The sequence below is a fragment of the Thermobia domestica genome, chromosome 17, assembly GCF_964235325.1.
Source record: "Thermobia domestica chromosome 17, izTheDome1.hap1.1, whole genome shotgun sequence".
In the NCBI taxonomy this organism is placed as follows: domain Eukaryota; kingdom Metazoa; phylum Arthropoda; class Insecta; order Zygentoma; family Lepismatidae; genus Thermobia; species Thermobia domestica.
Genome location: NC_137470.1, coordinates 71,094,927 through 71,108,857, shown reverse-complemented (window position 1 = coordinate 71,108,857; position 13,931 = coordinate 71,094,927). Strand labels below are relative to the sequence as shown.

At 43.1% G+C, this 13,931-nt stretch overlaps 1 protein-coding gene across 4 annotated transcripts in view; it reads left to right on the top strand.

Moving 5' to 3' along the window:
- The window catches only part of zormin (spectrin and immunoglobulin domain-containing protein zormin), a 799,654-nt gene that overhangs the window by 149,251 nt on the left and 636,472 nt on the right, over nucleotides 1-13,931 (top strand). For all 4 annotated transcript variants that reach the window (XM_081744925.1, XM_081744924.1, XM_081744928.1 and 1 more), the window contains exon 4: nucleotides 12,697-12,810. In XM_081744925.1, the coding sequence (XP_081601051.1) occupies nucleotides 12,697-12,810 (114 nt within the window). The remainder of the gene's footprint in view (nucleotides 1-12,696; nucleotides 12,811-13,931) is intronic.

Sequence of the window (13,931 nt, the reverse complement as noted above, 5' to 3'; positions counted from 1 at the left end):
CCTGCCCACAACCCACACCACACAGTCGTGATTTTAGGATACATCTGTTCTTCCACAGTCACTTGCGGATTTATCTGTACCCCAAATTCTGCAGTTCTGCTTATTGACGTATCCACTGAGATGAGTATGTGCCTCATTTGAGAAAATTATTCTTGTTACGTTCTCGTTCTCCGCTTGTCGAGCCAATACACATTGAGCAAATCGATGTCTCTTTCCATGATCTGTAGGCTTCAACTCTTGTGTAAGTTGAATCTTGTTCCTTCTGTATAGTTTTTAAGTGGTTCGTGGATGCAGTAGCCCCTCTCTGGTATTAGTTGGTTGCGCTTCTCATCCGGCAGTACTGTAGTGGGTTGGTCTTGGTTTGATAGTTTTGATGTGTTTAGTGGGTGGCTCGCGGGTGTGTATAGTGTGAACAGTCCTGTAGTTAACACCGCAAGGTATCAGGGACTGTACTGTTGTTGTGTAGGTGCATGTGTTTTTGTTTTATGTGGATTTGTCCCTATCTCAGCAGTCCCGTTGGGATAGATTAGTTCCACTCGGCATTCCAAAGACTCGTATTTGGTCCTGTGCTGATTCTTCTGAAACTGCGCGTGAACACTGCTTGCCTTTATTAATCCGAGTAAAGTTGCTTACGCCTGTCTCTCTGGTCGATGCGATCTGATGAGACCGGAGCTGTGGGCATGTATATATGGTGACTATTTAGGGGCGGGGCTATGAATGGGTGCTTGTGATTGGCTGAAGGAATTGCTGACTTCTGGTTGGCTGAGGATGCTTGCTCCTGATTAGCTATTGTTGTGACTACGTGAAGTGTCTTCGAATGTCTTTTTTGTTCCTGAAAAGGGCCGACCAGATACGACTGAGTTGAAACCCATTGTCTCTACTGAGACTGTTCCTTTCACGCGATAGCTATGACTTTCTTCTAGAGGGTGTACGGGAAATAGGGACGAATATTAAAGTGCTATAAAACTAATATATTGAAAAAAATTATAAACACATGGAGTAACTTCTTCCATTTATGTATACATACACGTTAGGTAATTTTCTCACATTGATGTCTGAAAAATTGTATCCGGCATATGACCACCCAAGGCTGTACGGCAATGAGCAATGCGTTCATTGAAATTTCCGATGACGCTTTCACAAACATCTGGTGTGATGCCATTAATAACCCCTTTAATTTCATCCTTCAGTTGTTGTGTAGTACGTGATTTGTTCACGTAGACTTTAGATGTCACAAATCCCCACAAAAAAAAGTCTCGAGGGGTAAGATCGCATGATCTGGCAGGTCATTCCTGATTTCGTCGCAAAGAGATAGTTTTTTGAGGAAACTTTTCATTCAGCAGACCAATTGTTTCACGGGATGTGACAGGTTGCACCATCTTGCTGAAAACAAAAATCGCCATTTTCAATTTCCACTTCATCCAAAACTAGGAAAAAACAATCTGAAAGCATGTGTCTGTAACGGTCGCCGTTCACAGTGACACCAAACCCTTCACCGTCTTCAAAAAAGTACGGGCCAACCACTCCTCCTGCCCAGAACCCACACCACACAGTCGTGATTTTAGGATACATCTGTTCTTCCACAGTCACTTGCGGATTTATCTGTACCCCAAATTCTGCAGTTCTGCTTATTGACGTATCCACTGAGATGAGTATGTGCCTCATTTGAGAAAATTATTCTTGTTACGTTCTCGTTCTCCGCTTGTCGAGCCAATACACATTGAGCAAATCGATGTCTCTTTCCATGATCTGTAGGCTTCAACTCTTGTGTAAGTTGAATCTTGTTCCTTCTGTATAGTTTTTAAGTGGTTCGTGGATGCAGTAGCCCCTCTCTGGTATTAGTTGGTTGCGCTTCTCATCCGGCAGTACTGTAGTGGGTTGGTCTTGGTTTGATAGTTTTGATGTGTTTAGTGGGTGGCTCGCGGGTGTGTATAGTGTGAACAGTCCTGTAGTTAACACCGCAAGGTATCAGGGACTGTACTGTTGTTGTGTAGGTGCATGTGTTTTTGTTTTATGTGGATTTGTCCCTATCTCAGCAGTCCCGTTGGGATAGATTAGTTCCACTCGGCATTCCAAAGACTCGTATTTGGTCCTGTGCTGATTCTTCTGAAACTGCGCGTGAACACTGCTTGCCTTTATTAATCCGAGTAAAGTTGCTTACGCCTGTCTCTCTGGTCGATGCGATCTGATGAGACCGGAGCTGTGGGCATGTATATATGGTGACTATTTAGGGGCGGGGCTATGAATGGGTGCTTGTGATTGGCTGAAGGAATTGCTGACTTCTGGTTGGCTGAGGATGCTTGCTCCTGATTAGCTATTGTTGTGACTACGTGAAGTGTCTTCGAATGTCTTTTTTGTTCCTGAAAAGGGCCGACCAGATACGACTGAGTTGAAACCCATTGTCTCTACTGAGACTGTTCCTTTCACGCGATAGCTATGACTTTCTTCTAGAGGGTGTACGGGAAATAGGGACGAATATTAAAGTGCTATAAAACTAATATATTGAAAAAAATTATAAACACATGGAGTAACTTCTTCCATTTATGTATACATACACGTTAGGTAATTTTCTCACATTGATGTCTGAAAAATTGTATCCGGCATATGACCACCCAAGGCTGTACGGCAATGAGCAATGCGTTCATTGAAATTTCCGATGACGCTTTCACAAACATCTGGTGTGATGCCATTAATAACCCCTTTAATTTCATCCTTCAGTTGTTGTGTAGTACGTGATTTGTTCATGTAGACTTTAGATGTCACAAATCCCCACAAAAAAAAGTCTCGAGGGGTAAGATCGCATGATCTGGCAGGTCATTCCTGATTTCGTCGCAAAGAGATAGTTTTTTGAGGAAACTTTTCATTCAGCAGACCAATTGTTTCACGGGATGTGACAGGTTGCACCATCTTGCTGAAAACAAAAATCGCCATTTTCAATTTCCACTTCATCCAAAACTAGGAAAAAACAATCTGAAAGCATGTGTCTGTAACGGTCGCCGTTCACAGTGACACCAAACCCTTCACCGTCTTCAAAAAAGTACGGGCCAATCACTCCTCCTGCCCAGAACCCACACCACACAGTCGTGATTTTAGGATACATCTGTTCTTCCACAGTCACTTGCGGATTTATCTGTACCCCAAATTCTGCAGTTCTGCTTATTGACGTATCCACTGAGATGAGTATGTGCCTCATTTGAGAAAATTATTCTTGTTACGTTCTCGTTCTCCGCTTGTCGAGCCAATACACATTGAGCAAATCGATGTCTCTTTCCATGATCTGTAGGCTTCAACTCTTGTGTAAGTTGAATCTTGTTCCTTCTGTATAGTTTTTAAGTGGTTCGTGGATGCAGTAGCCCCTCTCTGGTATTAGTTGGTTGCGCTTCTCATCCGGCAGTACTGTAGTGGGTTGGTCTTGGTTTGATAGTTTTGATGTGTTTAGTGGGTGGCTCGCGGGTGTGTATAGTGTGAACAGTCCTGTAGTTAACACCGCAAGGTATCAGGGACTGTACTGTTGTTGTGTAGGTGCATGTGTTTTTGTTTTATGTGGATTTGTCCCTATCTCAGCAGTCCCGTTGGGATAGATTAGTTCCACTCGGCATTCCAAAGACTCGTATTTGGTCCTGTGCTGATTCTTCTGAAACTGCGCGTGAACACTACTTGCCTTTATTAATCCGAGTAAAGTTGCTTACGCCTGTCTCTCTGGTCGATGCGATCTGATGAGACCGGAGCTGTGGGCATGTATATATGGTGACTATTTAGGGGCGGGGCTATGAATGGGTGCTTGTGATTGGCTGAAGGAATTGCTGACTTCTGGTTGGCTGAGGATGCTTGCTCCTGATTAGCTATTGTTGTGACTACGTGAAGTGTCTTCGAATGTCTTTTTTGTTCCTGAAAAGGGCCGACCAGATACGACTGAGTTGAAACCCATTGTCTCTACTGAGACTGTTCCTTTCACGCGATAGCTATGACTTTCTTCTAGAGGGTGTACGGGAAATAGGGACGAATATTAAAGTGCTATAAAACTAATATATTGAAAAAAATTATAAACACATGGAGTAACTTCTTCCATTTATGTATACATACACGTTAGGTAATTTTCTCACATTGATGTCTGAAAAATTGTATCCGGCATATGACCACCCAAGGCTGTACGGCAATGAGCAATGCGTTCATTGAAATTTCCGATGACGCTTTCACAAACATCTGGTGTGATGCCATTAATAACCCCTTTAATTTCATCCTTCAGTTGTTGTGTAGTACGTGATTTGTTCACGTAGACTTTAGATGTCACAAATCCCCACAAAAAAAAGTCTCGAGGGGTAAGATCGCATGATCTGGCAGGTCATTCCTGATTTCGTCGCAAAGAGATAGTTTTTTGAGGAAACTTTTCATTCAGCAGACCAATTGTTTCACGGGATGTGACAGGTTGCACCATCTTGCTGAAAACAAAAATCGCCATTTTCAATTTCCACTTCATCCAAAACTAGGAAAAAACAATCTGAAAGCATGTGTCTGTAACGGTCGCCGTTCACAGTGACACCAAACCCTTCACCGTCTTCAAAAAAGTACGGGCCAATCACTCCTCCTGCCCACAACCCACACCACACAGTCGTGATTTTAGGATACATCTGTTCTTCCACAGTCACTTGCGGATTTATCTGTACCCCAAATTCTGCAGTTCTGCTTATTGACGTATCCACTGAGATGAGTATGTGCCTCATTTGAGAAAATTATTCTTGTTACGTTCTCGTTCTCCGCTTGTCGAGCCAATACACATTGAGCAAATCGATGTCTCTTTCCATGATCTGTAGGCTTCAACTCTTGTGTAAGTTGAATCTTGTTCCTTCTGTATAGTTTTTAAGTGGTTCGTGGATGCAGTAGCCCCTCTCTGGTATTAGTTGGTTGCGCTTCTCATCCGGCAGTACTGTAGTGGGTTGGTCTTGGTTTGATAGTTTTGATGTGTTTAGTGGGTGGCTCGCGGGTGTGTATAGTGTGAACAGTCCTGTAGTTAACACCGCAAGGTATCAGGGACTGTACTGTTGTTGTGTAGGTGCATGTGTTTTTGTTTTATGTGGATTTGTCCCTATCTCAGCAGTCCCGTTGGGATAGATTAGTTCCACTCGGCATTCCAAAGACTCGTATTTGGTCCTGTGCTGATTCTTCTGAAACTGCGCGTGAACACTGCTTGCCTTTATTAATCCGAGTAAAGTTGCTTACGCCTGTCTCTCTGGTCGATGCGATCTGATGAGACCGGAGCTGTGGGCATGTATATATGGTGACTATTTAGGGGCGGGGCTATGAATGGGTGCTTGTGATTGGCTGAAGGAATTGCTGACTTCTGGTTGGCTGAGGATGCTTGCTCCTGATTAGCTATTGTTGTGACTACGTGAAGTGTCTTCGAATGTCTTTTTTGTTCCTGAAAAGGGCCGACCAGATACGACTGAGTTGAAACCCATTGTCTCTACTGAGACTGTTCCTTTCACGCGATAGCTATGACTTTCTTCTAGAGGGTGTACGGGAAATAGGGACGAATATTAAAGTGCTATAAAACTAATATATTGAAAAAAATTATAAACACATGGAGTAACTTCTTCCATTTATGTATACATACACGTTAGGTAATTTTCTCACATTGATGTCTGAAAAATTGTATCCGGCATATGACCACCCAAGGCTGTACGGCAATGAGCAATGCGTTCATTGAAATTTCCGATGACGCTTTCACAAACATCTGGTGTGATGCCATTAATAACCCCTTTAATTTCATCCTTCAGTTGTTGTGTAGTACGTGATTTGTTCACGTAGACTTTAGATGTCACAAATCCCCACGCATGATCTGGCAGGTCATTCCTGATTTCGTCGCAAAGAGATAGTTTTTTGAGGAAACTTTTCATTCAGCAGACCAATTGTTTCACGGGATGTGACAGGTTGCACCATCTTGCTGAAAACAAAAATCGCCATTTTCAATTTCCACTTCATCCAAAACTAGGAAAAAACAATCTGAAAGCATGTGTCTGTAACGGTCGCCGTTCACAGTGACCCCAAACCCTTCACCGTCTTCAAAAAAGTACGGGCCAATCACTCCTCCTGCCCACAACCCACACCACACAGTCGTGATTTTAGGATACATCTGTTCTTCCACAGTCACTTGCGGATTTATCTGTACCCCAAATTCTGCAGTTCTGCTTATTGACGTATCCACTGAGATGAGTATGTGCCTCATTTGAGAAAATTATTCTTGTTACGTTCTCGTTCTCCGCTTGTCGAGCCAATACACATTGAGCAAATCGATGTCTCTTTCCATGATCTGTAGGCTTCAACTCTTGTGTAAGTTGAATCTTGTTCCTTCTGTATAGTTTTTAAGTGGTTCGTGGATGCAGTAGCCCCTCTCTGGTATTAGTTGGTTGCGCTTCTCATCCGGCAGTACTGTAGTGGGTTGGTCTTGGTTTGATAGTTTTGATGTGTTTAGTGGGTGGCTCGCGGGTGTGTATAGTGTGAACAGTCCTGTAGTTAACACCGCAAGGTATCAGGGACTGTACTGTTGTTGTGTAGGTGCATGTGTTTTTGTTTTATGTGGATTTGTCCCTATCTCAGCAGTCCCGTTGGGATAGATTAGTTCCACTCGGCATTCCAAAGACTCGTATTTGGTCCTGTGCTGATTCTTCTGAAACTGCGCGTGAACACTGCTTGCCTTTATTAATCCGAGTAAAGTTGCTTACGCCTGTCTCTCTGGTCGATGCGATCTGATGAGACCGGAGCTGTGGGCATGTATATATGGTGACTATTTAGGGGCGGGGCTATGAATGGGTGCTTGTGATTGGCTGAAGGAATTGCTGACTTCTGGTTGGCTGAGGATGCTTGCTCCTGATTAGCTATTGTTGTGACTACGTGAAGTGTCTTCGAATGTCTTTTTTGTTCCTGAAAAGGGCCGACCAGATACGACTGAGTTGAAACCCATTGTCTCTACTGAGACTGTTCCTTTCACGCGATAGCTATGACTTTCTTCTAGAGGGTGTACGGGAAATAGGGACGAATATTAAAGTGCTATAAAACTAATATATTGAAAAAAATTATAAACACATGGAGTAACTTCTTCCATTTATGTATACATACACGTTAGGTAATTTTCTCACATTGATGTCTGAAAAATTGTATCCGGCATATGACCACCCAAGGCTGTACGGCAATGAGCAATGCGTTCATTGAAATTTCCGATGACGCTTTCACAAACATCTGGTGTGATGCCATTAATAACCCCTTTAATTTCATCCTTCAGTTGTTGTGTAGTACGTGATTTGTTCACGTAGACTTTAGATGTCACAAATCCCCACAAAAAAAAAGTCTCGAGGGGTAAGACCGCATGATCTGGCAGGTCATTCCTGATTTCGTCGCAAAGAGATAGTTTTTTGAGAAAACTTTTCATTCAGCAGACCAATTGTTTCACGGGATGTGACAGGTTGCACCATCTTGCTGAAAACAAAAATCGCCATTTTCAATTTCCACTTCATCCAAAACTAGGAAAAAACAATCTGAAAGCATGTGTCTGTAACGGTCGCCGTTCACAGTGACACCAAACCCTTCACCGTCTTCAAAAAAGTACGGGCCAATCACTCCTCCTGCCCACAACCCACACCACACAGTCGTGATTTTAGGATACATCTGTTCTTCCACAGTCACTTGCGGATTTATCTGTACCCCAAATTCTGCAGTTCTGCTTATTGACGTATCCACTGAGATGAGTATGTGCCTCATTTGAGAAAATTATTCTTGTTACGTTCTCGTTCTCCGCTTGTCGAGCCAATACACATTGAGCAAATCGATGTCTCTTTCCATGATCTGTAGGCTTCAACTCTTGTGTAAGTTGAATCTTGTTCCTTCTGTATAGTTTTTAAGTGGTTCGTGGATGCAGTAGCCCCTCTCTGGTATTAGTTGGTTGCGCTTCTCATCCGGCAGTACTGTAGTGGGTTGGTCTTGGTTTGATAGTTTTGATGTGTTTAGTGGGTGGCTCGCGGGTGTGTATAGTGTGAACAGTCCTGTAGTTAACACCGCAAGGTATCAGGGACTGTACTGTTGTTGTGTAGGTGCATGTGTTTTTGTTTTATGTGGATTTGTCCCTATCTCAGCAGTCCCGTTGGGATAGATTAGTTCCACGCACTGCCCGGCTGTCGGCAAAGCCTGTACATACAAGAGCTCCTACTCTAAGCTCGGAAACTCAAGAGGGCCAGGGCAACGAATGGTCTTAACCTCTCCTTCCGGTGCGTAAGGCGTCGACACTGTCGGGGAGGGAAGAAATATATTTAGCCCTGGCTCTAAAAAGAGCCGGATAGACCCGTTCTGAGAAGAACAGATCGATCCAAGTCACGCCAGAGGTCGGTGGCCCTAATAAGAGCCAGACAAGTACTGTTCATCAGAACACAGTTGCTCTAGTCAGGTGTCAGAACCAGTCTTGGATGGCCCTGAAAAGAGCCTGTTTGTTGTCTTGGTCTTTCACAGTTAGCATAACAGAATGTGGCTTAATCACACGGTGTTAATTATAACTATCTCTTATTCAACGCGGGTTATCCGAACACTGGCATTCCAAAGACTCGTATTTGGTCCTGTGCTGATTCTTCTGAAACTGCGCGTGAACACTGCTTGCCTTTATTAATCCGAGTAAAGTTGCTTACGCCTGTCTCTCTGGTCGATGCGATCTGATGAGACCGGAGCTGTGGGCATGTATATATGGTGACTATTTAGGGGCGGGGCTATGAATGGGTGCTTGTGATTGGCTGAAGGAATTGCTGACTTCTGGTTGGCTGAGGATGCTTGCTCCTGATTAGCTATTGTTGTGACTACGTGAAGTGTCTTCGAATGTCTTTTTTGTTCCTGAAAAGGGCCGACCAGATACGACTGAGTTGAAACCCATTGTCTCTACTGAGACTGTTCCTTTCACGCGATAGCTATGACTTTCTTCTAGAGGGTGTACGGGAAATAGGGACGAATATTAAAGTGCTATAAAACTAATATATTGAAAAAAATTATAAACACATGGAGTAACTTCTTCCATTTATGTATACATACACGTTAGGTAATTTTCTCACATTGATGTCTGAAAAATTGTATCCGGCATATGACCACCCAAGGCTGTACGGCAATGAGCAATGCGTTCATTGAAATTTCCGATGACGCTTTCACAAACATCTGGTGTGATGCCATTAGTAACCCCTCTAATTTCATCCTTCAGTTTTTGTGTAGTACGTGATTTGTTCACGTAGACTTTAGATGTCACAAATCCCCACAAAAAAAAAGTCTCGAGGGGTAAGATCGCATGATCTGGCAGGTCATTCCTGATTTCGTCGCAAAGAGATAGTTTTTTGAGGAAACTTTTCATTCAGCAGACCAATTGTTTCACGGGATGTGACAGGTTGCACCATCTTGCTGAAAACAAAAATCGCCATTTTCAATTTCCACTTCATCCAAAACTAGGAAAAAACAATCTGAAAGCATGTGTTTGTAACGGTCGCCGTTCACAGTGACACCAAACCCTTCACCGTCTTCAAAAATGTACGGGCCAATCACTCCTCCTGCCCAGAACCCACACCACACAGTCGTGATTTTAGGATACATCTGTTCTTCCACAGTCACTTGCGGATTTATCTGTACCCCAAATTCTGCAGTTCTGCTTATTGACGTATCCACTGAGATGAGTATGTGCCTCATTTGAGAAAATTATTCTTGTTACGTTCTCGTTCTCCGCTTGTCGAGCCAATACACATTGAGCAAATCGATGTCTCTTTCCATGATCTGTAGGCTTCAACTCTTGTGTAAGTTGAATCTTGTTCCTTCTGTATAGTTTTTAACACGTTCGCTGCTGAGAACGCCCATCGGCGTCCAGTACTGAATTTGGCATATGCGCCGGACGCCTCTCGGCGCTTGTCCCTGCAGCTGATTCACTTGCACCTGCACCTTGCACCAATACCTGCACTAGCGTTGGCGGGAAAGTGAATCAGCTGCAGGGACAAGCGCCGAGAGGCGTCCGGCGCATATGCCAAATTCAGTACTGGACGCCGATGGGCGTCCTCAGCAGCGAACGTGTTAAGTGGTTCGTGGATGCAGTAGCTCCTCTCTGGTATTAGTTGGTTGCGCTTCTCATCCGGCAGTACTGTAGTGGGTTGGTCTTGGTTTGATAGTTTTGATGTGTTTAGTGGGTGGCTCGCGGGTGTGTATAGTGTGAACAGTCCTGTAGTTAACACCGCAAGGTATCAGGGACTGTACTGTTGTTGTGTAGGTGCATGTGGTTTTGTTTTATGTGGATTTGTCCCTATCTCAGCAGTCCCGTTGGGATAGATTAGTTCCACGCACTCCCCGGCTGTCGGCAAAGCCTGTACATACAAGAGCTCCTACTCTAAGCTCGGAAAATCAAGAGGGCCAGGGCAACGAATGGTCTTAACCTCTCCTTCCGGTGCGTAAGACGTCGACACTGTCGGGGAGGGAAGAAATATATTTAGCCCTGGCTCTAAAAAGAGCCGGATAGACCCGTTCTGAGAAGAACAGATCGATCCAAGTCACGCCAGAGGTCGGTGGCCCTAATAAGAGCCAGACAAGTACTGTTCATCAGAACACAGTTGCCCTAGTCAGGTGTCAGAACCAGTCTTGGATGGCCCTGAAAAGAGCCCGTTTGTTGTCTTGGTCTTTCACAGTTAGCATAACAGAATGTGGCTTAATCACACGGTGTTAATTATAACTATCTCTTATTCAATGCGGGTTATCCGAACACTGGCATTCCAAAGACTCGTATTTGGTCCTGTGCTGATTCTTCTGAAACTGCGCGTGAACACTGCTTGCCTTTATTAATCCGAGTAAAGTTGCTTACGCCTGTCTCTCTGGTCGATGCGATCTGATGAGACCGGAGCTGTGGGCATGTATATATGGTGACTATTTAGGGGCGGGGCTATGAATGGGTGCTTGTGATTGGCTGAAGGAATTGCTGACTTCTGGTTGGCTGAGGATGCTTGCTCCTGATTAGCTATTGTTGTGACTACGTGAAGTGTCTTCGAATGTCTTTTTTGTTCCTGAAAAGGGCCGACCAGATACGACTGAGTTGAAACCCATTGTCTCTACTGAGACTGTTCCTTTCACGCGATAGCTATGACTTTCTTCTAGAGGGTGTACGGGAAATAGGGACGAATATTAAAGTGCTATAAAACTAATATATTGAAAAAAATTATAAACACATGGAGTAACTTCTTCCATTTATGTATACATACACGTTAGGTAATTTTCTCACATTGATGTCTGAAAAATTGTATCCGGCATATGACCACCCAAGGCTGTACGGCAATGAGCAATGCGTTCATTGAAATTTCCGATGACGCTTTCACAAACATCTGGTGTGATGCCATTAATAACCCCTTTAATTTCATCCTTCAGTTGTTGCGTAGTACGTGATTTGTTCACGTACACTTTACAAGACCCTTCACCGTCTTCAAAAAAGTACGGGCCAATCACTCCTCCTGCCCAGAACCCACACCACACAGTCGTGCGTTTAGGATACATCTGTTCTTCCACAGTCACTTGCGGATTTATCTGTACCCCAAATTCTGCAGTTCTGCTTATTGACGTACCCACTGAGATGAGTGTCTGCCTCATCTGAGAAAATTATTCTTGTGATGTTCTCGTTCTCCGCTTGTCGAGCCAATACACATTGAGCAAATCGATGTCTCTTTCCATGATCTGTAGGCTTCAACTCTTGTGTAAGTTGAATCTTGTATGCATGCATTGTCAAATCTTTCGACAGGATTTTATGCAGTGAACTTGGTGATAAATTCAATTGTTGAGCTCGTCGGCGAACTGGTTTCATGGGGCTTACGGGCACACTGTCACACACGACAGCAATGTTTTCTTCTGTTCGAACAGAACGCGGTCTTCCAGTTTGCTTAACATTTAACTCTGACCCCGTGGTCTTAAACTTTAGGACCAACTTCCGAACTGATGATTCAGTAGGAGCAACATCCGTCCAAGTGTCAGACGCAAATCTCGAACCATTGTCGTGGGACTTTCCTTGTTTTTGTAATAACTTTTAATCACTTGGATGCGTTGCTTTGTTGTTAAATGCTCCATGCCGAAATAAACACCAACCAACAATGCTCACCACACAGGAAGGAAAGAGGATAACAAATATGGTAAAACTACGGCTGCCAACCGTCATATGACAAAATGGTGCGAAATTCAAATTCGTCCTTTTCTCGGACACCCTCTATTATTCTGTCCCAAAACTTGTTGCACTTGACTATTATGATGGGATTTGTAAAATCAACTCTGTGTTCCTTGGATCGTTGTTCTATTGTACGTCCAGTTTTTCCTAAGTGTGATCTGTGCCACATTTATATGGTATACGACGTACATAAGAAGTGCGCAAGTGAAGGTGATCTTTCACTCTTTTCAGTAACGATTGGATGTTGGGTGACAAAGCAAGTATTCTGCTGGGTTTGCCAGAGTTGCGGCCTTTGGATGGGGATTGCGTTTGATATTTGTTCGTTGAATTTGTCTGGTTTCTCTTTATAGTAAGAAGAAATAAATCCACCTGATGATTGCTCAGTAAGAGACTTATTAAAATCACGTCGTCAGGAAAAAATCGTCTTTTAACTGTTTTTATATTTTAGAATAACTATTTCCTAGTAATATAGTCATTATATCTCTGTTGTTTTGTTCTTTCAGCCTATCTACACCCCCATGTCAAGACTGCACAAATATTTTGAAACTTCTCAGCTACCAGAGGAACTGAATGGAACTTGGCCGTATGACCACGATCTGTGGATTCAAAATAGAATAGTAAGTGATAGTAATAGACTTCCGCTATTATTTGTCTTGTTTAATTGTAAGTTTACCAGAAACTACTCTGACAATACAGAAAAATACAATGGATAGAAACATAGATAATAGTCATATAACATATTTTCTAAATTATCGAGCGCTTGGAGGTCAAAATTGAGGATACATTTATCGTGATTTGAAAATAACATTATGAAACCAGACATGCACCATTCTTTCCCATAGTTTCCTACCATTTTTCCGGCAACACAATAATCTCGTCGCTGTAGAACTTGTGTTGTTTCTAATCAAGAAAGTGACACGTGATTTTCACAGGCCTATTTTGAAACTAGTTTAATATCATTCAGGAAGTTCTGCAAGAAATCGAAACAAAGAATACTCTTATGGTGTCAAATCCATGCCATACGATGGATGAATTAAAAACCTCAGCCGAGTTTTCTGAATTTCTGACGGGTCGTTGAAGATGTTTGTGGTCTTGGGTTGTCAGCGGGGCATACGACACCCTTTCTGTTTTCCAGCTCCGCTTGTTTCTTTTGAACTGCTAAATGAACTCGCACTAACTGTTGACAGTACTGATCCAAGTCTATCATTTGTCAGGCGGCATCATCTCGTGATGCACGATGCCCTTCCAATCCCATCAAATGCACAGCACAACCTTCCTGGGCATCAGTGTGGGCTTTGTGATTATGAATCCTCTCCTCACTTCAAGCACGATCTTTGTCACACACTGTTGTAGATTATACACTTTTGATCACTCATGATCACTTTCCAGAAATGGCGCGAGTCTATTGCGATTCGTTAGAGATTTGCAGATAAAAATTCGATGAAGTAAATGTTTTTGAGTGACTTCATGTGGCACACAAACATTGAGTTTCTTTTGTGCCCAGTTTTCTCTAGATGGTTTAACACTATTTGGCAATGGATATTTAGATCGTTGGCGATATCGTGCCTGCTTACATGTCGGTCTTGCTCGACTTTCGCCAGAATATTATCTACTTTTGTTCTAATTGGTCGCCTACTGTGAGGACCATCTTGGACGTCGAATTTTTAGAACGAAAGCTACCGAACCATGTTGCTTTTGATAATACATCGTGCCCCAAAACAGCACAATTTTTTTCACG